General features: G+C 49.9%; 1 protein-coding gene across 1 annotated transcript; it reads right to left on the reverse strand.

The window, feature by feature from the left end:
• Positions 1 to 444: 444 nt before the first annotated feature.
• Positions 445 to 11,683, reverse strand: LOC143803717 (uncharacterized). Its single transcript, XM_077281495.1, has 4 exons — positions 11,015 to 11,683; positions 10,698 to 10,860; positions 9,763 to 9,899; positions 445 to 458 (listed from the first exon to the last, which is right to left on the reverse strand). Exons 1-4 carry the CDS (start codon positions 11,190 to 11,192, stop codon positions 445 to 447), a joined length of 492 nt encoding a protein of 163 aa, XP_077137610.1. The 5' UTR covers positions 11,193 to 11,683.
• Between the last annotated feature and the right edge of the window lie 15,712 nt (positions 11,684 to 27,395).

The raw sequence follows: 27,395 nt of genomic DNA on the forward strand, positions 1-27,395 counted from the left end.
TGGGAGGAAACCCATGCAAACATGGAGAGAACATACAAACTCTTTGCAGATGTTGTCCTTGGTGGAGTTTGAACCCAGGACTCCAGCGCTGCAAGGCTGCTGTGCTAACCACTGAGCCACCATGCTGCCCCGTGTCCAATACGATACAGTTTACATAAAAAACTCTCAAAGTATTAATGTATTCTTATTTTTGTTCTTATTATTCTATTGTATAATAGGGGTCATCTGGGACTATTTTATTTTTTACTATGGGCCTAAGAACTAACAGGAAGGTACTTGCTAACTACATACCCATTCTGATCTCTGCCAGCTCAGAGCAGTTCCACACAGCTCCTGCAGGCGATTCTGCGGCCTCTGCTGTTGTCAAGTCGGCAATGCAACTGCTTCTTTTCCACTCTGCTCTGTTCAAGGGACGTGACTGCCGATGTCAAGATGATAGACATCTTACTCCTCAAAGCCTAGATGTGGGAAGCTGGCATGACAGTCATTACCCATCAACAGAGCAGCCCAGATGAGGAAAATTAGCACAAGATTTAGTGGATGGGCTCACAACTTTTGGCCAAATCTTGTGCTAAGAATCTCATGTGTTTTTTCATAAATTTCACAAGCCATTATGCTATTCACATTTCATGTATCGCACATTTCCTTGCTTTAGCACAAGTAAATTTTGAGTGCAGCCATTGATCTATTTGCTATATGACTTTTTTTGGTTATGCACCAGTTCAGACTAGATTGCTGTTCGGTCAGTTTTCTTATATTTACTATGTACTATTTTTTCTGACTTGAACGCCCCGCCCTTCACCATGCTGTGATTTTAACTACATCCAAACACAGTTGGTTCTGAGCTTCCTATAAAAGCAGGCTTTACCATGTTATTAGCCATAGGTAAGTGTTCACCCTAGGCAGTCAGCTCAGGTACCCATCCGTTTTGAGATTACCTTGACGTTTGGTGGATGGGCTCACAACTTTTGGCCAAATCTTGTGCTAAGAATCTCATGTGTTTTTTCATAAATTTCACAAGCCATTATGCTATTCACATTTCATGTATTGCACATTTCCTTGCTTTAGCACAAGTAAATTTTGAGTGCAGCCATTGATCTATTTGCTATATGACTTTTATTGGTTATGCACCAGTTCAGACTAGATTGCTGTTCGGTCAGTTTTCTTATATTTACTATGTACTATTTTTTCTGACTTGAACGCCCCGCCCTTCACCATGCTGTGATTTTAACTACATCCAAACACAGTTGGTTCTGAGCTTCCTATAAAAGCAGGCTTTACCATGTTATTAGCCATAGGTAAGTGTTCACCCTAGGCAGTCAGCTCAGGTACCCATCCGTTTTGAGATTACCTTGACGTTTGGTGGATGGGCTCACAACTTTTGGCCAAATCTTGTGCTAAGAATCTCATGTGTTTTTTCATAAATTTCACAAGCCATTATGCTATTCACATTTCATGTATCGCACATTTCCTTGCTTTAGCACAAGTAAATTTTGAGTGCAGCCATTGATCTATTTGCTATATATATATATATATATATATATATATATATATATATATATATATATATATATACTGTATATATGTTTTCACGAATATTTGAGCCCATGGATCCATTCTATGTCCATTTTGCAAGCCGGCGAGATGCCATACGGGTGACACACGGATAATTTTTAGAGAAAAAATCGCATCTTTGTGTTGAATACGGATCACTGTTTAGGAACCTTTCTGCGTATTACGCCTGTAAAAAATGGAATGTATTTCCTTACGTTAAGTGTGACACCGGCCTATGAGTGATAAAATGCCGAATTGTGGATAGCGTGCAATAAATAATTACACACCTTATAGATATATGGAAGTAGTGAGCAAGTATGAGTCAAACTCTAAGGCTGCCGTCACACTAGCAGTATTTTGTCAGTATTTTACATCAGTATTTGAAAGCCAAAACTTTCATACTTTTACTCTAATTGTTCCACTCCTGGTTTTGGCTTACAAATACTGATGTAAAATACTGACCAAATACTGCTAGTGTGACGGCAGCCTAATGGAATAAGCATTTGGTGGATGCTAGGTACCTGAATGCACAATTGACAAGACAAATACTAGTGCCTCCTTATAGTTTCTGTCATATATAGTGAGCATATATTCCTGTCTATATCATTTGAGTAAGCACAAGCACTTTACATATCAATTTACAGAAATCTTCTGGAAAATAGGAATACTACCTGTCCATAGCAATATGTGTTTTTAAAGATTTTGTTTTCTGTTTAGTAAGATAAAAATAACAGTTACATTTTATTAGGGTCTTTGAGGGATTTTATTTGCTTATGGCAATTTGTCTGTATACTCTTTAATAGGGTTCCCACCTGTAAGCATTCCCCTGCTCTTTGACTTAACAAATGTCGTTATGTGAAAGAGTATATTTGACATTTTGTTGTTGCCCATTTTATATTTACCGTACTAGTGAGATGGTGTGGGGTTGCAATGCTGGTTATACTATTGGTGGTTTATTCCAATTTCAATGTACTCTTACCCAGCATGGCTACTATAGCATTCTACTATAACATGTCATCACATCTGGTTTGCGGTCAGAAGGACTATCATTTCCATAATTTGGGTTAGAATGGGACAATGACCTAAAACACATCCACTCTATGTAAGGGCTACGTGACCTAGAAGTAGAGGGATGGAGTGCTGAATCTTATGAGGTCTCCATGATCACTTGACCTAAACCCAATTAAGAAGGTTTGAGATGAGTTGGACTGCAAAGTAGCCATCAAATGCTCAGTATCTCTGGTAACTCCTTCAATACTCCTGAAAAGCCATTCTCGATGACTAATGAGTAATGACTACCTGATGTAGCTGCTTGAGAGAAAGCCAAGGCTGTACAAGTGTAACACCCCAGGTAACCGTTTGTTACAGTGGTATTGACTTCCTCACGGGGAGGGTGATGCCATGCTTGGAAGCGACAAGGATCCCTTTAACAGGTAACCACAGTAAATACAACACTGTTCTGACTCCAGGCCAGATAGGGGAGCTTGAGACCCAGATTCAGGGGAACTTCCCTATATATTCTAGCTGGAAGAGGAGTTAGTTGGTCAGTCTGTCACAGGAACAGAGGAGAGGAGTGAGGCAGAGGATGCCTGCGAGAGGAAAGCTGGGGCCCTGCAGACAAGTGGTTCTGCAGCTCCTGGACAGAGAAGGGAAACAAAGCAGTCTGTAGGAGACTAATAGGGGAAGAGAAGCATAGGAGAAGTAAAGAGCTGGAGGGGAGCTGCGACTAAGCTTCTTCCCCGCTGAAGCGCAAGAAACTGGTAGCTAGAAGACCGAGGTTGTGGGAGTAACTTTATGCCCCACAGCAGAAATTGGTGGACAGGAGATTGCAGGTTGCCTGCCCACCATTAACACCCAAAGGCACGGCAACACATAGAGCCTGGAGTCATACCTAGAGACACCTGTAAAAAGGCTTGAGTTGCTTGCCATGCAGGTAGTGTCCTACTAACAGGGACAGAGAGAAAGTGAGGACCTTGTGCAAGGTCTAAGGCAGCAAGGGACTAAAACACAGCTCAGAGAGGAAGGCTTCCAACCCCACCTGACTAGGAGGATTTCTGAATCGCTTCCAAGCTAGCCGGACCTTATCATCACCTGTGATCCATACCCTGGACTGTGGCTGCCTCACACCAGTAAAAGGTAAAGAGACTGCAACTTTGTGTCCTCTGATTCTTTCCATACCATCTACCACCTGTCCCTACTACATCGGGAGCCCTGGAGATTCAGCTTCACCTGTGGCAAGCCATACCATCCCTGCTGCAGACCATCATTCCCAGTGGACCCCTTTAAGCAGCGTCAGTCATCCCTGACCAAATACCACAGGTGGCGTCTCGAACACTCTTTATTCAAATAACCCCTTTAAATACCTTCCCTTTTACTTGGACGCCAAGTGCACGGACCTGGTTGCTGCCACCGTAACCACCCCTTTAATGACCACCGGACCCAGCCCAAGTACCCCAAGGTCCTAGTGGGGCGCTCCACATGCACTCCTCAGCATTAAAATTGCAACAATAAAAAGGAAAAGTCATGAAGTTTTGGAACTCACGAGATCAGTAGACATATTAATGATATGCAAATTATAAAAAATGGAAGCAAACATTTCAAATCATTAGATTTATTAGATTTATTCAGTATCATGACAGACTCCAATGTGCCGAAATTGACAGCTCCTGCTACTGTGAGAAGCCTGCATGGCCTAAATGAGCTTAAATGACCTTCAGGGTCTGCAAACTTGTCTCCTATAGAGCACATCTGGGACATCACTTGTTGGCAAATAAAGCTGACAGAATATGTCAGCATGGCTGAATATTCCACAAACATTAATAATCTCATTGATAGCAAGGCAGGGAGTGTAAGTGCATGTATTTCTGCACATTGTGGTTAGACATGATACAGAATAAAGCTAATGTTTTCAAATTGTTTTTTCAATTATTTCATTATTTGCATATCAATAACATTAGTCATCTGACAACCATTAATAACCTCATTGATAGCATGGCTGTTATGCCAGTACAGACTAGATATCCTGAATCTGCTGTCCCAAGTGGTGCCTATGAGTGCCTAGATATCCCTAACCACAGACTAGGAGATGGCAACTGGAACCTAAGCTGCATAAACGGCCATTGAGTTGCCTCACGTTCCTCTTAAAGAACCGGAGGGCAGAGCAGTGTAAATTACCTAAAAGACAAATATGCTGAACAAAGGAAAGATCCCAGAGTGAGTAAAGTAAATAAAAAAATACAAAACAAAGAATAAAACTAGTATTGTGAATAAATATACTGCCTGCTTTCTAATGACAAACTGAAGATAGGTGCAAAGAAGAATTTCTTCCAGACACCGCTCGCCCCGCAGCCTGAAAGAAATCATTAAGGCTACGTTCACATTTGCGGTGTGCGCCGCAGCGTCGGCGCCGCAACGCACAACGCAAACAAAAACGCAGCAAAACGCATGCACAACGCTGCGTTTTGCGCCGCATGCGTTCAACGCATGCGGTGCAAAACGCTGCGTTTTTGGGAAACGCAGTTGCGTTTTCAACAAAAAACGCAGCGTTTTGCGCCGCATGCATTTTTTTGTGCAGTGAGTCATTCTTCATCCCACCCACAAAAAAAAGTGTCTACACAATAGATAAGGACCACCAATGGCTAAAAGAGGGTTGGTGTTTATGTAATTGTGTATATATACCCTGGCAGACATGAATTCCTCCCATTTTGCTGGTATTCATGATGGAGCGTCCCATGGACAGTATCTACATGGATATGGAGATGGAATTTGCTTTGGCTCATGCCTATGCTGTCGCCTGTTTTCATCAAAGGGAAAGGGAAAAACGGAGATGGAGTCGTCGCCGCTTTTGGATACACCCTATCTTGGAAGTCCGGGAGAGCCGTGGAGCCTACCATAGCTTGTTTGGCGAACTGAATGACAACCTGGAGAAATATTTCGAATACACCAGGATGTCTCAGGAGAGCTTCCGGTATCTTCTGCGTCGGGTGGAAGGAGCCATTAGCAGGCAGGACACGCAGCTCCGGAGAGCTATTTCCGCAGAGGAGCGGCTGCTGGTGACTCTACGGTACGTAGCTGTTTGAATGACTGAGATATGTTCTTCCCTTTTTTTTTTTATTTTTTTTTTTATTTTTTTGGGGGGTGGTATGGTCAATGTACTTTTCTAAATTACAATGTACTTTAATGTAATTTCTTTATCTTCTTGGCAGTTTCCTGGCTACCGGAGAGACCTTGAGATCCCTTCAATTTCAGTTCCGGATTGGAGTCTCCACTCTCTCCGGAATTATTGCTGAGACATACCGCGCTTTGTGGGATAATCTCCGGGAGGAATTTTTACCCGTCCCTACAAGCAAAATCTGGGAGTACAACGCACAGAAATTTGACCAAGTGTGTTCGTTTCCAAACTGTATTGGCGCGGTGGATGGCAAGCACATTCGGATTACCAAGCCAGGGAAAAGTGGATCCCTTTTCTACAACTATAAAAAATACTTTTCCACTGTGCTGATGGCAATTGCCGGTGCGGACTGCCGTTTTCTCGCAGTGGACATTGGTGCGTTTGGCCGTGCAAATGACTCGCGCACATTTAAAGAGTCGGATATGGGCCAAAAATTATATGGGAACAATTTTAATTTCCCCCAGCCATGACCTCTTCCCCACACCGAAGGCCCTGCGATGCCATTTGTGGTGGTTGGGGATGAGGCATTCCAAATGTCTGCCAACCTATTGAAACCCTACTCCAGTTGGGGCTTGGACCACACCAAAAGGGTTTTCAATTACAGACTGTCCAGGGCCAGAAGGACTGTGGAGTGCGCCTTTGGCATCCTTGTCTCCAAATGGTGGATATTAGGATCCGCCATTAATCTGAAAACTGAGACAGTGGATGAGGTGGTGAAGGCGTGTGTGGTTCTCCACAATTATATTCTGGCCAAAGAGAGACTGAACGTGGATCTCGATGAAACCATAGCCAACCCATTGCCCGATTTCCATGATCATCCTCTGAGGACAAGTGTGGAAATTGCGCAGATGAGGGATCGTTTTGCGGCCTATTTTGTGTCAGATGTTGGCCGTGTGTCATGGCAAGATACAATGGTGTAGTAAACTGTTGGACTGTATTCTGGTGTGAGTATGCTAAAAATAGTTCACCAATGTAATGTGCCTTATCTAAAAAACTTTGAACCCTTTGTTTTTAAAATGTTGTGTTTTAATAAAAAAAATTTCTTCAGTTTTCTACCCTGCTTCAAAGACAAAATTTATACCATACCATATAACATATTTATTTGTTTGTCAGATCACCGTGTATCGTTGTGTTTGACAGCAAAAACAACGATACCAGCGATGTTTTACAATGGTAATCAGGGTATATATCGGCTTACTAAGCGTAGGGCGGCGCTTAGTAACCTGTTATTTACCCTGTTTACCAGTGTGAAAGTTAAAAAAAAAACAGGACATATACTCATCTTCGCGTCCCCCGGCGTCCGCTTCCTGCACTGACTGAGCGCCGGCCGTAAAGTGAATGCACAGCACAGCGGTGATGTGACCGCTCTGCTGTTAGGGCCGTCACTCAGTCAGGGCAGGGAAGCGGACGCCGGGGTACGCAATTGTGAGTGTATGTACTGTTGTTTTATTTACATTTAACACTGGTAACCAGGGTAATCATCGGAAGCGCGGCGGCCTGCGCTTAGCAACCCGATGTTTACCCTGGTTACCCGGGGACCTCGGCATCGTTGGTCGCTGGAGAGCTGTCACACAGACAGCTCTCCAGCGACCAAATAGCGATGCTGCAGTGATCTGCATCATTGTATGTTTCGCTGCAGCATTGTTAAGTGTGAAGGTACCTTTACGGTATGTGTCCACGTTCAGGATTGCATCAGGATTTTGTCACGATTTTTCATCAGTATTTGTAAGCCAAAACCAGGAGTGGAACAATTAGAGGCAAAGTAGAATAGAAACATCTGCTCCACTTCTGTATTTATCACCCACTCCTGGTTTTGGGTTACAAATACTTATGCAAAATCCTGACCAAATCCTGATGCAATCCTGAGCGTGGACACATACCCTTAAGGCCCCGTCTCACATAGCGAGATCGCTAGCGAGATCGCTGCTGAGTCACAAGTTTTGTGACGCAACAGCGACCTCAGTAGCGATCTCGCTATGTGTGACACGTACCAGCGACCCGGCCCCTGCTGCGAGATCGCTGGTCGTGTCGGAATGGCCTGGGCAGTTTTTTGGTCGTTGAGGTCCCGCTGACATCGCTGAATCGGTGTGTGTGACACCGATCCAGCGATGTCTTCACTGGTAACCAGGGTAAACATCGGGTTACTAAGCGCAGGGCCGCGCTTAGTAACCCGATGTTTACTCTGGTTACCAGCGTAAATGTAAAAAAAAAAAAACACTACATACTCACCATCTGATGTCCGTCAGGTCCCTTGCCGTCTGCTTCCTGCTCTGAGTGCCGCCGTACAGTGAGAGCACAGCACAGCAGTGACGTCACCGCTGCGCTCTGCTCTCACTGTACGGCCGGATCTCAGTCAGAGCAGGAAGCAGACGGCAAGGGACCTGACGGACATCAGATGGTGAGTATGTACTGTTTGTTTTTTTTAACATTTACGCTGGTAACCAGGGTAAACATCGGGTTACTAAGCGCGGCCCTGCGCTTAGTAACCCGATGTTTACCCTGGTTACCCGGGTGCTGCAGGGGGACTTCGGCATACTTGAAGACAGTTTCAACGATGCCGAAGTCGTTCCCCTGATCGTTGGTCGCTGGAGAGAGCTGTCTGTGTGACAGCTCTCCAGCGACCAAATAGCGATGCTGCAGTGATCTGCATCATTGTATGTTTCGCTGCAGCATTGTTAAGTGTGAAGGTACCTTTACGGTATGTGTCCACGTTCAGGATTGCATCAGGATTTTGTCACGATTTTTCATCAGTATTTGTAAGCCAAAACCAGGAGTGGAACAATGAGAGGCAAAGTAGGATAGAAACATCTGCTCCACTTCTGTATTTATCACCCACTCCTGGTTTTGGGTTACAAATACTTATGTAAAATCCTGACCAAATCCTGATGCAATCCTGAGCGTGGACACATACCCTTAGTGATTGAAAACACCTCATACACTTTATTGTTTGTAAACACCTCATACAGCAATGAGAGACACACCAAAAAAGGCAAAATAAAAATGGTAAAAATAGTGTCTGACATTGCATATGAGGTGTTTGAAGCACAAAATATGTGTAGACGGCGCACGGTGTGACTTGCTGAGAAGTATACTGGAAAATAAGAGCAAATATTGTTGTTTGAAAACAAAAATTTTTTATTGGGGGGAAACAGAAAAAAAAAAGGGGAAATAAACTTAGGGGGTATCAACCTGTGCCACCATGGGGGAATGGTATGTTTCTTTTTGGGAATGGGGAGAGGAAAATGAGGATGATGACGACGAGGAGGATGTTGACTGATAGTCCAGGAGGCTGGATGGCAGGTCTAAACCCTCCGCAGGGTATAATGGGGAGGAAACCGCCACCTCGGTAGGGGAGGGAGGAGGCAACACGAGCCTTTGTGAGGTTCTTGGTTGGCTCTGGCTGCTCCTGCTGCGGCTAGAGCCCCGACGTGTACTTGTTGTTTGTATTGGAGCAGCCAGAGCCTCAGTGCGTGTCCTCTTTCTTTTGTGCTTTCTTTTTTTGCCTCCTGCGGCAGCTCCCCCAGAATGATGGCTGCGGGAGGATGAGGGCCTGGCAGGAGCAGGAGTCAGCGGCACACTGCTATGGTGCCTGTGGTGGCGTCGCTCGGCACTTGGACCAGGGTGGGGTGGCTGGAGTGGCTCTGCAGCAGGAGTCGGAGTCATGCTAGCCAGCGACGGCACTACGGGCATTGTCGCTGACTGCATGACCCGAGCCTGCTGCAGAGCCCTCACGTAGGCATTGTTGCAGGATTGCATCACCAAAATCTGGAGTTCCGGCGTAAGGTGTTCCACCATGCCCTTACCAATAGTACTTAAAAAATGTTTGGCCGGATTCGAGAGCTCGGCTTCCATATTTTCAAGGCGCCGTTCGATACTGGACAGACGAGTGTCCATTTTATCGCTCAATGCCTTGAAACAGTTCTGGAAAACTGTGCTCAAATGCAAAAATTCGGGCATGGCTGGCCTGTCCGAGGCCCGCTGGCGCTGTCGGGAATTCCCAAACGAAGGTGCGCCAGAGGCCTCGTGCAGGGGAACACCTGATGGACCGGCTGCCGTTTCTCCAGATGGTGGTGCAAGCCTGCTGTCGCTGTGGGAGGGCTGTGACGGGTCAGATGGCGATTCATGAAGGTCCGCTCCTGCGGGGCGAGCTCGCTCGAGGGTGCTGCTGTGTGTCCTGTGAAAAGATAAGGAAAGAATTAGCCTTCAATTAATTACCTATCACATACGCCAACTCCTGTAATAAAATTAACATTACATGACACATCAATACATTACAATCCCCTGTCTCTCAGTCTGTGTGGCCTATAATAAATTGCTGATTGTTATCGCCAGCTGACCATTAGGGCTGACGATAACAATCATGGACATACCTACGGCAGAAAATGACTGGTCATTCCCGCTGACAAAGCCAATGCATACCTCTGTCATCGTTTTCAAAAATTTTTGGACAAAAAATCTTTCTTGATGCTGCCTATGCCGCCAAAATAGTATAAAATTTAAAGTCAAGAAAAACTTTAAAAAAAAAACAAAACAAAAAAAAACAACAGTCACTTTGCTGATCTGATCGCAGGAACGGCCATGACGTTAGGATCATGTGATCCAGACGTCATCATTATTCCTGCGATCAGAACTACCCTGACTCAGAACGTAACCTGTCATGGACTACAATGACTCACGCCTAACCAAAAAAATTACTAATGGCCTATATACCATTCCACTAGGGTAAAAGGATGGCCAATATGCTACGCTGACTACATGGATGGCCAATACACTATGTTCCTTTGGAAATATACTATGTGGATACGTGGCTAGAATGTGTACTATGTGGCTGCGATAAAGTGGCCTGGCAATATACTATGTGGATGCACAATGTACGTGGCTGGGCAATGTACTATGTGGCTGTGCAATATGCTATGTGTCTGGGCAATGTACAATGTGGCTGTGCAATATGGTATGTTGAGAAAATACTTACTGTCGGCGGCTAAGGACCGGTCTTAAGAACTGTAGTGCCCTGTTATATTTATAGGGCACCGACTTGGACGCAGCAGCACCACTCCGAGCTTGCTCCTCCGCAGCACGGATCCCCTTATTGAAACGGTCCTTCATGGATCGCCATCTGGTCCTCAACTTTTTCACTGTGAATGTAAAGACAAAAAAATGGTTAGATATTTAGCATTTTAAAAGGATAAAACAACCGTGTGCGATGCAAAGTTTAGCCGTTGATCGCATCACACACGGTTGTGTTTATCCTGGCAAGATGGGTCATAGCAGCGTCTCTGCAATACTCACTGAAGTTGCCTTTGTCCTTCGCTGAGGCACTGTCAAAGCCATCCCACAGCGACTTTGCCACCTCTGCCCACAAACGCCTCGACACCACCTGGTCCATGTGCCGAGGGTCACGGCTGTCCCACAACGGGCCACGCTCCTGGATGCTGGAGATCAGTAGGTCCACATCAATACTCTCCATGTGGTCCCGTTGTGAAACCTAGAAAAAGTAGAAAACAAATAGGTTACAAATATGCAAATATTAACAACCACCAGCACCTGGCATGATAGGTACCTTTGCCCTATCCTTTGCCATTTGATGTATGTATATTGATGTTTTCTACACCTGTATTTAGGAATGTTTGTGTGCAGGGAGCTCAACTTTATTTTACCTTCCCCCAATACTTGCTGCCCTGACAAGCTATAATGTAATTAAGCTTAGTAAACATCCCTAGTGAAACCAGGATGCTCCTCAAATGTAAAGGCCCCGTCTCACATAGCGATTTACCAACGATCACGACCAGCGATACGACCTGGCTGTGATCGTTGGTAAGTCGCTGTGTGGTCGCTGGGGAGCTGTCACACAGACAGCTCTCTCCAGCGACCAACGATCAGGGGAACGACTTCGGCATCGTTGAAACTGTCTTCAACGATGCCGAAGTCCCCCTGCAGCACCCGGGTAACCAGGGTAAACATCGGGTTACTAAGCGCAGGGCCGCGCTTAGTAACCCGATGTTTACCCTGGTTACCAAAAAAAACAAACAGTACATACTCGCCTTTCGGTGTCCCTTGCCGTCTGCTTCCTGCTCTGACTGAGCCGCCGTACAGTGAGAGCAGAGCGCAGCGGTGACGTCACTGCTGTGATCTGCTCTCACTTTCCGGCCGGCAGTCAGTCAGAGCAGGAAGCAGACGGCAAGGGACCTGACGGACATCAGATGGTGAGTATGTACTGTTTGTTTTTTTTTACATTTACGCTGGTAACCAGGGTGTAAACATCGGGTTACTAAGCGCGGCCCTGCGCTTAGTAACCCGATGTTTACCCTGGTTACCAGTGAAGACATCGCTGGATCGGTGTCACACACACCGATTCAGCTATGTCAGCGGGACCTCAACGACCAAAAAAAGGTCCAGGCCATTCCGACACGACCAGCGATCTCACAGCAGGGGCCTGATCGCTGGTACGTGTCACACATAGCGAGATCGCTACTGAGGTCGCTGTTGCGTCACAAAACTAGTGACTCAGCAGCGATCTCGCTAGCGATCTCGCTATGTGAGACGGGGCCTTAATGTTCCTCACAGCAGGATGCTACTCAAAAAAAAAGATTAAAAAAAAAAAAAAAATACTCACTGGCCGGCCTGACGCCACATCTTGGCCCCGATCTCTCTGCTCCCGCTGTGTGCCTTCTCCCTCACTTGAAGAAGCCTGGAAAAATTGTTTAACAAAATTATTGTCAATGCTACAAATGGCAGCGAATAGTAAGCAACTGGACATAATTACTCACCGCACTCCCCCGCGCCGATTGGCTATACTCAGAAGAACGTGGCATTCTGGCAAGTTTGTTCTGCAATGAATAAATGAGGAAAAAATCACATCCAATGCCACATACAATAAAATAGGCCCAAAACATTAAAACAACCACAATTGACTGTTGACTGATAGGACAATGCAAACTCAAAAAGCGACACCACAACGCCATACATTGCAAGAGAATACAATCGAAGAAACAATACAAGAATAGACCCAAACAAAATTAAGCAAAAATAGACACCTATGTCAAAATTTTTAAAGATAAAAACTTTAAAAAAAAACCTTACAGGAAAAAAAAAGGCACAATGAAATAGCAAACTAATGAACGCCATAATTTACAATTACAACAAGACATGATCCAAAACAACACCATCTGGTGACATCCACCGAAATACATCAGAAAAAGGCGATAAATACCATTCTAGATAATAAGCAATAAACATTACGGGACAACCGCTGTTACAATATACAGCAACCCAAAAGATAAACCATAGTCAAATAGAAAAGAAAACACAATAAATTTAAAAAAAAGGGCCCCAACTAAAAAAAATAAATAAATAAAGGCCATACTACACACTTGGCAATGGAAACATTCAAGAAAGGAGATACATACGGAAGCCATACGGAAAACGACGTAAAACCATCATAGATAAAAACCAAAAAAAAAAAAAGGGAAAATACAATTGAAAAGAGAATGGCATAGCAGCACAGAACAATACAATACAAATGAAACATCATAAATGTAGCCCCCCCACCAGCAAGAAAAGACACTCAAGGAAAGAAAAAAAAAAAGCCAACAGCATAATAAAACACAGCAAGACATGAGACAAGAAAATGCCATACGGTTACCCCCAACAATAGAAACCATAAAAAGACATGCAACAGAAATTTAACATAAAAATCTGCCAAATTCAAGACATTGAACAACCGCATGACACCAGAACAACCCCAAATCCCTAAAACCAATCCAAAACCAAGCAAGGCCGGTGACAAGAAACGCCATCATATAACGCCAGAAGTACATCAAAACCAGATTAAAAAACACAATTTTTCACTAACAACTAGTGTTGAGCATTCCGATACCGCAAGTATCGGGTATCGGCCGATACTAGCGGTATCGGAATTCCGATACCGGGATTCCGATACTTGCCGCGTATCGGATACCGGAATCGGAAGTTCAATGATTCAAAATTCAGAAATTCAGCCAATGAGAAAGATTCCAAGTGTGGGCACATCCTGTTTAGCATGGAGGGCATGAAACTACTGGCAAGGCTGTGATTGGCTGCTGAAATGATGTCATGATGCAGTTTAAAAGTCGCTGGCGCCATTTTGCGATCACTCTGCTGTGAATTCAGTTAGTGACAGGACGCTGTTTGCTGACTGAGGGACAGTTTAGAGATAGCGATTTGCTTCTTTGTGCTTTCCAAAGGCTAATTTAGCAACCGCTGTGTTCACCTACTATTCACCTTGCTTTTGCCTTGTAGCGCTGTTTTCACAGCGATCTGCAAGGTCTGTGTGTGTGTGTGTGTGTGAGTGCAGCCCACTCTCTAGTCTGAGTGCAGCCACATAGGCCATCCATAGCTGGTTGTATTCAGTTCAGGGAGGGTGGTTCATTGCCTCATACTGTTCTTTTTTTTTTTTTTTTCAAGTAGTGTAGTCTGCTGCTAATTTATTCAAAAAAATCCTATTAGTGTCTTTCCACCCGTCTCCAGCTAATTTGTGGAAAAACACTACATAGGATAACGTAGAGGAGGGTTTTTGGGCCTTGCAGCGCCGTTTACGGCTGTCTGCACGGTCTCCGTGTGACTGCAGCTCGCCCTGTAATCTGTGAGCAGCTATAGCCTGGTTGTCTCCAGCTCAGGGTTTTTCACTGCGTCATACCGCAAAATCAATTTTCTTTTTTTTCAAAGTAGTGTAGTCTGCTGCTAATTTATTTTAAAAAATCCTATTAGTGTCTTTCCACCCGTCTCCAGCTAATTTGTGGAAAAACACTACATAGGATAAAGTAGAGGAGGGTTTTTGGGCCTTGCAGCGCCGTTTACGGCTGTCTGCACGGTCTCCGTGTGACTGCAGCTCGCCCTGTAGTCTGTGAGCAGCCGTAGCCTGGTTGTCTGCAGCTCAGGGTTTTTCACTGCGTCATACCGCCAAATCAATTTTCTTTTTTTTCAAAGTAGTGTAGTCTGCTGCTAATTTATTTTAAAAAATCCTATTAGTGTCTTTCCACCCGTCTCCAGCTAATTTGTGGAAAAACACTACATAGGATAAAGTAGAGGAGGGTTTTTGGGCCTTGCAGCGCCGTTTACGGCTGTCTGCACGGTCTCCGTGTGATTGCAGCTCTATCCGTTGTCAGTTCAGCCCCAAAAAAAATAAATAAATAATAAAGTTCACCAAACACACCAGTTACACCACTTTACATTTGTGTAGGCCACATTAGCTCATATTAAAGTCTAGTCCACACTTTAGAAAATTAGTGTTTCTTATACCTGTTAGGAGGAGTTGCTCAGGAATAAGCACACAAAGCCGTTAGTACTTTTCTGCTTATCTTTATCAGTCAACCAAGATGAAGAAGGCAGTGAGTAAGGCACGTGGGCGTGGGCGTGGGCGCGGAGCAGGGAGGGGACGTGGGGATTCTGTGCCTGCTGCGGGCACCGGTGAGTCATCAGCACCCACTTTCACAAGGGAACAGTCGTTCATGCGCAGCTTTGTCGCCGAGCGCCGTACACCGCTGCTGCGTGAAGACCAAATTGAAGCCGTTGTGGGATGGATGGCAGCTAATGCATCAACTTCCATTAGTGCCACATCCTCTCAGACACAGAGCACTGGAGAGCAGCCATCTGTCTCTTCACCACCTGCAAAATTGCCCAGGCAGACAGAGATCCCAGGACAGGAGCAGTCTCTACTTCTGTTCTCTGAATCATCTCTTGGCTTGGAAACAGGGGGCCAGCCAAGCAGCATTGGAGAAATGGAAGAAGAGGCAGGGTGCAGTGATGCCCAACAGCTTTTTCTGTCTTCCTCTGAAGAGGCGGGTGGGCCAGTGGCTCCGGTCACCACCTCGCAGGCCGCATCAGCTGATGATGACACTCAGGTGCCACTTACTGGTGCGTGCTCTGCTGCTGAGACTACCCAGGAGGAGCAATTGGGGGCAGAGGGTAGTGTAGATGATGAGGTCCTTGACCCATCTTGGCGTCAGGGACAGGAAGGTGGTGGGAGCAGCTCTGAGGAAGAGATTCCCCGTACGGCCCAAAGAGGGAGGGGGAAGACTGCGGATCCTGCAGCCTCCGCTTTGGCACCCGTAAGGAGCATGTCTCTTCCAAAAGTCAAAAGGGGGGCTCCCAAGACTTGCAGTGCCTGGTCCTTTTTTGACACAGTTGCAGATGACATTTGCTATGTCAGATGCAAGGTGTGTCATCAAAAAATCAAAAGAGGTCAAAAAGTCGCCAACCTCAATACCTCCAACATGTGGAAACATGTGCGCAACAGGCACCCGGCGGAGTTAGACAAACACACTGAAGAGGTAGGCCAACCAACAGCGGCAGCTACCACCTCTTCAGCTCGTGTTGCCTCTTCCTCTAGCTCACACGCAGCTGGTTCGGCTTCCTCCCAGGATCGCCGTGGAAGAACCTCTGGCCCTGTTGTCCAGAGACCCGCTGTCATTCCACCCGCAGCACCACTTTCCCAGTCATCCACACACTCCCAGCCCAGTCTACAGCCATCGGTAGTACAGGCATGGGAGAAAAGGCGGCCTTTCTCGTCAAACCACCCACGAGCACAGGCTCTGACTGCAGGCATTGCCAAACTTCTGTCACTGGAAATGCTGTCATTCAGGCTGGTGGAGACTGACAGCTTCCGTGACTTGATGTCATTGGCAGTCCCACAGTACAGTGTGCCCAGCCGCTTTTACTTCAGCAGGCAAGCCGTCCCTGCCCTGCACAAGCATGTGGAGGGACACATAAAACACGCGCTACTGAACGCCGTCAGTAGCAAGGTCCACCTCACCACCGATGCGTGGACCAGTCACCATGGACAGGGGCGATACCTTTCCCTCACTGCCCATTGGGTTAATGTTGTTGAGCCGGGTACAGACCGTGCGAGTGGCGCAGGACGTGTCCTGCCCACTCCAAGGATTGCAGGAATCCATTCTGTACGCATTGACTCCTCCTCTTACACCAGTTCCTCAGAATCATCGCTGCAGGAGCCGTCACAGTCCACCTCCACATGGACCCGTGATGAACGTGTACCTGTTACGACCGACATGAGCACAGCCGTGGCCAAACGTCAACAGGCCGTCTTGAAATTAATTTTTTTGGGGAATCGTAGCCACACAGCGCAGGAGCTCTGGAATGCCATCAAGCAGGAGAGCGATGTGTGGTTTGAGCCAGCGAATCTCCAGCCAGGCATGGTAGTGTGTGATAATGGCCGAAATCTGGTGGCAGCCCTGGGCCTCGGCAACCTCACTCACATCCCATGTCTGGCACATGTGCTCAATTTGGTCGTGCAGAGTTTTTTGAGGGACTATCCGGATCTTGATGCACTGCTGCACAAGGTCCGCCTAGAGTGTGCTCACTTGCGGCGTTCCAGCACGGCAAAAGCGCGCATTGCGGCTCTGCAGCGCCGACACCGCCTGCCGGAACATCGCATCATATGTGACCTACCTACCAGGTGGAATTCCACGTTACATATGTTGGAGCGGTTGTGTGAGCAGCAGCAAGCTGTAATGGAGTACCAGCTGTATCAGGCGCAAAAAAGTCGCAGTCAGCGCCGTACAGACTTCACAACCACAGAGTTTGCCACTATGAAGGATGTCTGCCAGGTTTTGCGTCCCTTTGATTATTCCACGCGGATGGCGAGTGCAGATGATGCACTAGTCAGCATGACTGTCCCCCTTATCTGCCTGCTTGAAAAATCACTGCAAGCGCTAAGGGATGATGTTGTGGAAGAGGTGGAGGATGAGGATTCACCACTTCCATCATCTTCTGGACAGTCAGCGCCACGTGGTTCCTCACAAACGCGTAGGCAGGGGACAGTTTGTGAGGAGGATGAGGAGGAGTCAATGGAGGAGGAAGACATCCGTCCAGAGGAGGGAGTTCCCGAATTGTCCAGTACTCAGTCTGTACAGCGAGGGTGGGGTGATGACGAGCGGGCAGAGATCACGCCTCCAGCTGGGGACAGCGTTTCTTGGGCAGTTGGCAGTCTGCAGCACATGGTGGATTACATGCTGCAGTGCCTGAGAAATGACCGCCGCATCGCCCACATTCTCAACATGTCTGATTATTGGGTGTTCACCCTCCTCGATCCTCGCTACCGGGACAACGTAGAAAGCCTCATCACACCGTTGAACCGGGAGCGAAAAATGCGGGAGTACCAAGACACACTGGTCAGTTCCATCATCTTCTCCATTCCAACTGAGAGAAGTGCTGCTAGTGCATTCCAAAGCAGCTCAGTGCGTCCAGGCAGTGGTGGAGGCTCTGCACAAAGAGGGAGCAGAAGCAGTGCCTCTGCCCAAGGCAAGACCAGTATGGCCGAACTGTGGCACAGTTTTCTGTGCCCGCCACAAAAGTCTACACCATCACAGACGGCTCCAGTCAGCAGGAGGCAACGGTTCCGTCAGATGGTGACAGACTACATGTCTTGCCCTCTTGCTGTACTCCCAGACGGCTCTTCCCCTTTCAAGTTTTGGGTCTCAAAGCTGGATACATGGCCAGAGCTAAGCCAGTATGCATTGGAGGTGCTGTCTTGCCCTGCGGCCAGTGTATTATCGGAACGTGTCTTTAGTGCTGCAGGTGGTGTACTAACTGACCGTCGCATGCGACTATCCTCCGATAACGTTGACCGGCTTACTTTCCTGAAAATGAACAAGGCCTGGATCTCGCAGGAATTTGCCACTCCTCCTCCTGATTAAATAATTAGGTCACTGTATACGTTATCCAGGTCTCCTGTTGTGTTCATCTTTCTACCACCTGAACTTAAATTCCTGGGCTCCAACACCGCCAGTTGAGGCTCAGATGTGCCGTCTGCACAGTCAAAACATACGACCCAGTGTTATTGGGTTTCAGTAACGTCAGCTGATCCCCAGCTGTGTAGCCGGCAATGTGTCATGCGACCGCCACGCTGACACAACAACTGAAATGTAAGGGAATCTGTCCCTCCCCCCCCCAAGGCGTTTGTTACTGAAAGAGCCACCTTGTGCAGCAGTAATGCTGCACAAGGAAAAAGGTAGCTATTTTGGTTTTGCTCCTTGCACACGCAAAACTTAACACTTATAAAATTGTGTCCACTGATACCGTAAAACCGTCCCGGAGGTGGGACTTTCCTTCGTAATATGACGCAGCACAGCCATCATTACTACCCCCCCGCCGCCGCGCCCCGGCTCCTCAGCGTTGTTTGATTCCGTCCCGTAGCCTGCGCTGTTATGTTATCCCGTGGCCAGGCACACTTAGCGCTGCCCGTCTTCTGGCATCATTTGGTGTCAGGCTGGCTGCGCCTGTGCGGCCACGCTGGCCGAGAGCCCGCCTCGCAGTGTCTTCTGATTTAATCCCACTGGGGGCCTGGGATCTATGGACATGCGCAGTGCATATCTGAACCTCCACCTCTCACTCATCTCCCTATGGCTTCTTCAGACTGTTCGGTGTCAGCTGGTCCCTAATAGCATGCCACGGCCGTGACACCGCACAGTCTGAAAAAGAAGCCGTAGGGAGGGGAGTGAGAGGCGAGGATATGCACTGCGCATGGCCATGGATCCCAGGCCCCCAGTGGGATTACATCAGAAGACACTGCGAGGCGGGCTCTCGGCCAGCGCGGCCGCACAGGCGCAGCCAGCCTGACATCAAATGATGTCAGAAGATGGGCAGCGCTAAGTGTGCCTGGCCACGGGATAACATAACAGCGCAGGCTCCGGGACGGAATCAAACAACGCTGAGGAGCCGGGGCACGGCGGCGGGGGGGTAGTAATGATGGCTGTGCTGCGTCATATTACGAAGGAAAGTCCCACCTCTGGGACGGTTTCACGGCTTCAGGGGACACATTTTAAAAGTGTTTAGTTCTGTGTTTGCAAGGAGCATGATGAAAAGAGCCACCTTTTCCTTTTGCATCTTTTGTGCTGCACAAGCTGGCTCTTTCAGCTACAAACGCCTTGGGGGGGGGGTTAAAGGTTCCCTTTCGACTTTCTTAGGCTTCGGCCTACATTGTGTTCCTCTGCTTTTCCACCTGTCCCTGGGCTCCAACACCGCCAGTTGCCGTCCAGAAGTGCTGTACGCACAGTCAACAGTCGCTCCTCTGTTATTGGGGTTCAGTAACGTCAGCTGTTCCCCTGCTGTGTGTGTGGCAATCCCTCCTACCTCCTCCAACCTCCTCCTCCTCCACCTGTCCCTGGGCTCCAACACCGCCAGTTGCCGTCCAGAAGTGCTGTACGCACAGTCAACAGTCGCTCCTCTGTTATTGGGGTTCAGTAACGTCAGCTGTTCCCCTGCTGTGTGTGTGGCAATCCCTCCTACCTCCTCCAACCTCCTCCTCCTCCACCTGTCCCTGGGCTCCAACACCGCCAGTTGCCGTCCAGAAGTGCTGTACGCACAGTCAACAGTCGCTCCTCTGTTATTGGGGTTCAGTAACGTCAGCTGTTCCCCTGCTGTGTGTGTGGCAATCCCTCCTACCTCCTCCAACCTCCTCCTCCTCCACCTGTCCCTGGGCTCCAACACCGCCAGTTGCCGTCCAGAAGTGCTGTACGCACAGTCAACAGTCCCTCCTCTGTTATTGGGGTTCAGTAACGTCAGCTGTTCCCCTGCTGTGTGTGTGGCAATCCCTCCTACCTCCTCCAACCTCCTCCTCCTCCACCTGTCCCTGGGCTCCAACACCGCCAGTTGCCGTCCAGAAGTGCTGTACGCACAGTCAACAGTCCCTCCTCTGTTATTGGGGTTCAGTAACGTCAGCTGTTCCCCTGCTGTGTGTGTGGCAATCCCTCCTACCTCCTCCAACCTCCTCCTCCTCCACCTCCTCCACCTGTCCCTGGGCTCCAACACCGCCAGTTGCCGTCCAGAAGTGCTGTACGCACAGTCAACAGTCCCTCCTCTGTTATTGGGGTTCAGTAACGTCAGCTGTTCCCCTGCTGTGTGTGTGGCAATCCCTCCTACCTCCTCCAACCTCCTCCTCCTCCACCTCCTCCACCTGTCCCTGGGCTCCAACACCGCCAGTTGCCGTCCAGAAGTGCTGTACGCACAGTCAACAGTCCCTCCTCTGTTATTGGGGTTCAGTAACGTCAGCTGTTCCCCTGCTGTGTGTGTGGCAATCCCTCCTACCTCCTCCAACCTCCTCCTCCTCCACCTCCTCCACCTGTCCCTGGGCTCCAACACCGCCAGTTGCCGTCCAGAAGTGCTGTACGCACAGTCAACAGTCCCTCCTCTGTTATTGGGGTTCAGTAACGTCAGCTGTTCCCCTGCTGTGTGTGTGGCAATCCCTCCTACCTCCTCCAACCTCCTCCTCCTCCACCTCCTCCACCTGTCCCTGGGCTCCAACACCGCCAGTTGCCGTCCAGAAGTGCTGTACGCACAGTCAACAGTCCCTCCTCTGTTATTGGGGTTCAGTAACGTCAGCTGTTCCCCTGCTGTGTGTGTGGCAATCCCTCCTACCTCCTCCAACCTCCTCCTCCTCCACCTGTCCCTGGGCTCCAACACCGCCAGTTGCCGTCCAGAAGTGCTGTACGCACAGTCAACAGTCGCTCCTCTGTTATTGGGGTTCAGTAACGTCAGCTGTTCCCCTGCTGTGTGTGTGGCAATCCCTCCTACCTCCTCCAACCTCCTCCTCCTCCACCTGTCCCTGGGCTCCAACACCGCCAGTTGCCGTCCAGAAGTGCTGTACGCACAGTCAACAGTCGCTCCTCTGTTATTGGGGTTCAGTAACGTCAGCTGTTCCCCTGCTGTGTGTGTGGCAATCCCTCCTACCTCCTCCAACCTCCTCCTCCTCCACCTGTCCCTGGGCTCCAACACCGCCAGTTGCCGTTCAGAAGTGCTGTACGCACAGTCAACAGTCCCTCCTCTGTTATTGGGGTTCAGTAACGTCAGCTGTTCCCCTGCTGTGTGTGTGGCAATCCCTCCTACCTCCTCCAACCTCCTCCTCCTCCACCTGTCCCTGGGCTCCAACACCGCCAGTTGCCGTCCAGAAGTGCTGTACGCACAGTCAACAGTCCCTCCTCTGTTATTGGGGTTCAGTAACGTCAGCTGTTCCCCTGCTGTGTGTGTGGCAATCCCTCCTACCTCCTCCAACCTCCTCCTCCTCCACCTGTCCCTGGGCTCCAACACCGCCAGTTGCCGTCCAGAAGTGCTGTACGCACAGTCAACAGTCCCTCCTCTGTTATTGGGGTTCAGTAACGTCAGCTGTTCCCCTGCTGTGTGTGTGGCAATCCCTCCTACCTCCTCCAACCTCCTCCTCCTCCACCTCCTCCACCTGTCCCTGGGCTCCAACACCGCCAGTTGCCGTCCAGAAGTGCTGTACGCACAGTCAACAGTCCCTCCTCTGTTATTGGGGTTCAGTAACGTCAGCTGTTCCCCTGCTGTGTGTGTGGCAATCCCTCCTACCTCCTCCAACCTCCTCCTCCTCCACCTGTCCCTGGGCTCCAACACCGCCAGTTGCCGTCCAGAAGTGCTGTACGCACAGTCAACAGTCCCTCCTCTGTTATTGGGGTTCAGTAACGTCAGCTGTTCCCCTGCTGTGTGTGTGGCAATCCCTCCTACCTCCTCCAACCTCCTCCTCCTCCACCTCCTCCACCTGTCCCTGGGCTCCAACACCGCCAGTTGCCGTCCAGAAGTGCTGTACGCACAGTCAACAGTCCCTCCTCTGTTATTGGGGTTCAGTAACGTCAGCTGTTCCCCTGCTGTGTGTGTGGCAATCCCTCCTACCTCCTCCAACCTCCTCCTCCTCCACCTGTCCCTGGGCTCCAACAACGCCAGTTGCCGTCCAGAAGTGCTGTACGCACAGTCAACAGTCCCTCCTCTGTTATTGGGGTTCAGTAACGTCAGCTGTTCCCCTGCTGTGTGTGTGGCAATCCCTCCTACCTCCTCCAACCTCCTCCTCCTCCACCTCCTCCACCTGTCCCTGGGCTCCAACACCGCCAGTTGCCGTCCAGAAGTGCTGTACTCACAGAGCCAAACACCTCGCCAATGTGTTAGTGGGGTTCAGCACCGCCAGCTGTTCCCCTGCTGTGTATACGGCAACGTGTACTGCGACCGCCACGCAGGCACAACAAGTTAAATTTAAGGGAACCTGTCCCCCCCCCCCAGGAGTTTGTTACTGAAGGAGCCACCTTGTGCAGCAGTAATGATGCAAAGGGAAAAAGTGCCTCTTTTCGTGGTGCTCCTTGCAGATGCTGAACCTAACACTTATGAAATGTGTCCCCTCACAGCGTTCAACCGTCCGGTAGGTGGAACTTTCCTTTGTCATGTGACGCAGCACAGCCGTCATTTTTACCCCCTTGTCGCCGTGCGCCGCCTCCTCAGCGTTGTTTGAATCTGTCCCGGAGCCTGCGCTGTTAGGTTACCCCTTGGCCATGCACACATTTTGCGCTGCCCGTCTTCTGACATCATTTGCTGTCAGGCTGGCTGCGCCTGTGCGGGTGCGCTGTCCGAGATTCAGCCTCGCGGTGTCGTCTAATGTAATCCCACCGCGGGCCTGGGATCCGTGTCCATGCGCAGTGCATATCCTCGCCTCTCACTCCCCTCCCTACGGCTTCTAAAGACTGTTCGGTGTCAAATGAACCCTAATAGCATGCCACGGCCGTGACACCGAACAGTCTTTAGAAGCCGTAGGGAGGGGAGTGAGAGGCGAGGATATGCACTGCGCATGGACACGGATCCCAGGCCCGCGGTGGGATTACATTAGACGACACCGCGAGGCTGAATCTCGGACAGCGCACCCGCACAGGCGCAGCCAGCCTGACAGCAAATGATGTCAGAAGACGGGCAGCGCAAAATGTGTGCATGGCCAAGGGGTAACCTAACAGCGCAGGCTCCGGGACAGATTCAAACAACGCTGAGGAGGCGGCGCACGGCGACAAGGGGGTAAAAATGACGGCTGTGCTGCGTCACATGACAAAGGAAAGTTCCACCTACCGGACGGTTGAACGCTGTGAGGGGACACATTTCATAAGTGTTAGGTTCAGCATCTGCAAGGACCATAATTAAAAGAGCTAAGTTTACCTTTTCCAGCATTAGTGCTGTACACGATGGCTCTTCCAGCTACAAACGCCTGTGGGGGGGGTTAAAGGTTTCCTTTCAACTTGCTCCAGTGCAGGCTTCGGCCTACACTCCGCTCCCCCTGCTCCTCCTGCTGACCCTGGGCTCTAACACCGCCAGTTGGGGCCCAGATGTGCTAGCTGCACAGAGAAAAACACCTCGCCAATGTGTCAGTGGGGTTCAGCACCGCCAGCTGTTCCCCTGCTGTGCAGCCGGCAACGTGTCCTGCAAAAGCCACGCAGACACAACACACCCAAAGCTGCCGCCTGTGCAGGCTTCGGCCTACACTCCCCTCCCCCTGCTCCTCCTCCTCCTGCTCCTCCTCCTGCTGTCCCTGGGCTCTAACACACCGCCAGTTGGGGCCCAGATGTGCTAGCTGCACAGAGAAAAACACCAGCCAATGTGTCAGTGGGGTCCAGCACCGCCAGCTGTTCCCCTGCTGTGCAGCCGGCAACGTGTCCTGCAAAAGCCACGCAGACACAAGAACTGAAATTGAAGGGAACCTGTCCCCCCTCCCCCAGGCGTTTTTACGTTATCCAGCCACCTTGTACAGCGGTAATGCTGCATGTGTGCAAGGTGGCTCAGAAACGTATTCTCCTCGCACATGTGGAACTGAAAACACGTCTGAAATGTGTCCTCTGTGTGACCATTTAACCGTCCCGGTGGTGTGACTTTCCTTTGTAATGACACGCTGCAACCCCCTTGGTAGCGCTGCCCGTCTTCTGGCATCATGGTTTGGCTGGCTGCGCCTCTGCGGCCGCCCTGACCCACACAACGCCCCTCGGTGTCTTATTTATTGGGACTGCGAGGGTGTGATTGATGGGCAGGATCAGTGCATCAGTTCGCCTGTCCCTCCTCTCCTTCCGCCTTCTTCGGACTGTGCGGCTTCATGGCCGTGGCATGCGATAAGGGATCAGATGACGCCGCACAGTCTGAAGCGGGTGTAAGGACCCGAGTGTGAGAGGCGAACATATGTGCTGCGCCAGGCCCTGAATCCCAGGCCCGCAGTGTTTTAACAATGTTAAGACACTGCGGGGCTGGGATTCATGGGCATCGCGAACCGCACCGGCCGACATTACATGATGCCAGAAGATGGGCAGCGCTAACGGCGCTAGGCCAGGGGATAACACGACAGCGCAGACTCCTGTACAGCAAATAACAACGCTCGGGAGGCTGCACCCAGCACCAAGGTGGGATTCTTGACACCTGTGCTGCGTCTCATTACAAGGGGAACTCTCGCCTCCATTACACAGTTTGACTGTATAAAGGGCTAAATGTTATACGTGTTCCATTCAGCGTGTGCAAGGAGAAAAATTACAAGAGCAACCTTTGACTTGCGCAGCACTGCTGCTGCATAAGCTGTGGCTCTTCTACTTTGTAACCCCTGAGGGGGGGTTAAAGGTGACTTTTGAAATCGGTTCAATTAGGCTTCGGCCTACACTCTGCTCCACCTGCAGAGCCCGGGCTCCAACAACGCTAGTTGCTGTCCGGAAGTGCTGGCTGCACAGAGCCAAACACCTCGCCAATGTGTCAGTGGGGTCCAGCACCGCCAGCTGTTCCCCTGCTGTGCAGCCGGCAACGTGTCCTGCAAAAGCCACGCAGACACAACACACCCAAAGCTGCCGCCTGTGCAGGCTTCGGCCTACACTCCCCTCCCCCTGCTCCTCCTCCTCCTGCTCCTCCTCCTGCTGTCCCTGGGCTCTAACACACCGCCAGTTGGGGCCCAGATGTGCTAGCTGCACAGAGAAAAACACCAGCCAATGTGTCAGTGGGGTCCAGCACCGCCAGCTGTTCCCCTGCTGTGCAGCCGGCAACGTGTCCTGCAAAAGCCACGCAGACACAAGAACTGAAATTGAAGGGAACCTGTCCCCCCTCCCCCAGGCGTTTTTACGTTATCCAGCCACCTTGTACAGCGGTAATGCTGCATGTGTGCAAGGTGGCTCAGAAACGTATTCTCCTCGCACATGTGGAACTGAAAACACGTCTGAAATGTGTCCTCTGTGTGACCATTTAACCGTCCCGGTGGTGTGACTTTCCTTTGTAATGACACGCTGCAACCCCCTTGGTAGCGCTGCCCGTCTTCTGGCATCATGGTTTGGCTGGCTGCGCCTCTGCGGCCGCCCTGACCCACACAACGCCCCTCGGTGTCTTATTTATTGGGACTGCGAGGGTGTGATTGATGGGCAGGATCAGTGCATCAGTTCGCCTGTCCCTCCTCTCCTTCCGCCTTCTTCGGACTGTGCGGCTTCATGGCCGTGGCATGCGATAAGGGATCAGATGACGCCGCACAGTCTGAAGCGGGTGTAAGGACCCGAGTGTGAGAGGCGAACATATGTGCTGCGCCAGGCCCTGAATCCCAGGCCCGCAGTGTTTTAACAATGTTAAGACACTGCGGGGCTGGGATTCATGGGCATCGCGAACCGCACCGGCCGACATTACATGATGCCAGAAGATGGGCAGCGCTAACGGCGCTAGGCCAGGGGATAACACGACAGCGCAGACTCCTGTACAGCAAATAACAACGCTCGGGAGGCTGCACCCAGCACCAAGGTGGGATTCTTGACACCTGTGCTGCGTCTCATTACAAGGGGAACTCTCGCCTCCATTACACAGTTTGACTGTATAAAGGGCTAAATGTTATACGTGTTCCATTCAGCGTGTGCAAGGAGAAAAATTACAAGAGCAACCTTTGACTTGCGCAGCACTGCTGCTGCATAAGCTGTGGCTCTTCTACTTTGTAACCCCTGAGGGGGGGTTAAAGGTGACTTTTGAAATCGGTTCAATTAGGCTTCGGCCTACACTCTGCTCCACCTGCAGAGCCCGGGCTCCAACAACGCTAGTTGCTGTCCGGAAGTGCTGGCTGCACAGAGCCAAACACCTCGCCAATGTGTCAGTGGGGTCCAGCACCGCCAGCTGTTCCCCTGCTGTGCAGCCGGCAACGTGTCCTGCAAAAGCCACGCAGACACAACACACCCAAAGCTGCCGCCTGTGCAGGCTTCGGCCTACACTCCCCTCCCCCTGCTCCTCCTCCTCCTGCTCCTCCTCCTGCTGTCCCTGGGCTCTAACACACCGCCAGTTGGGGCCCAGATGTGCTAGCTGCACAGAGAAAAACACCAGCCAATGTGTCAGTGGGGTCCAGCACCGCCAGCTGTTCCCCTGCTGTGCAGCCGGCAACGTGTCCTGCAAAAGCCACGCAGACACAAGAACTGAAATTGAAGGGAACCTGTCCCCCCTCCCCCAGGCGTTTTTACGTTATCCAGCCACCTTGTACAGCGGTAATGCTGCATGTGTGCAAGGTGGCTCAGAAACGTATTCTCCTCGCACATGTGGAACTGAAAACACGTCTGAAATGTGTCCTCTGTGTGACCATTTAACCGTCCCGGTGGTGTGACTTTCCTTTGTAATGACACGCTGCAACCCCCTTGGTAGCGCTGCCCGTCTTCTGGCATCATGGTTTGGCTGGCTGCGCCTCTGCGGCCGCCCTGACCCACACAACGCCCCTCGGTGTCTTATTTATTGGGACTGCGAGGGTGTGATTGATGGGCAGGATCAGTGCATCAGTTCGCCTGTCCCTCCTCTCCTTCCGCCTTCTTCGGACTGTGCGGCTTCATGGCCGTGGCATGCGATAAGGGATCAGATGACGCCGCACAGTCTGAAGCGG

This window comes from Ranitomeya variabilis, chromosome 2, assembly GCF_051348905.1.
Source record: "Ranitomeya variabilis isolate aRanVar5 chromosome 2, aRanVar5.hap1, whole genome shotgun sequence".
NCBI lineage: Eukaryota > Metazoa > Chordata > Amphibia > Anura > Dendrobatidae > Ranitomeya > Ranitomeya variabilis.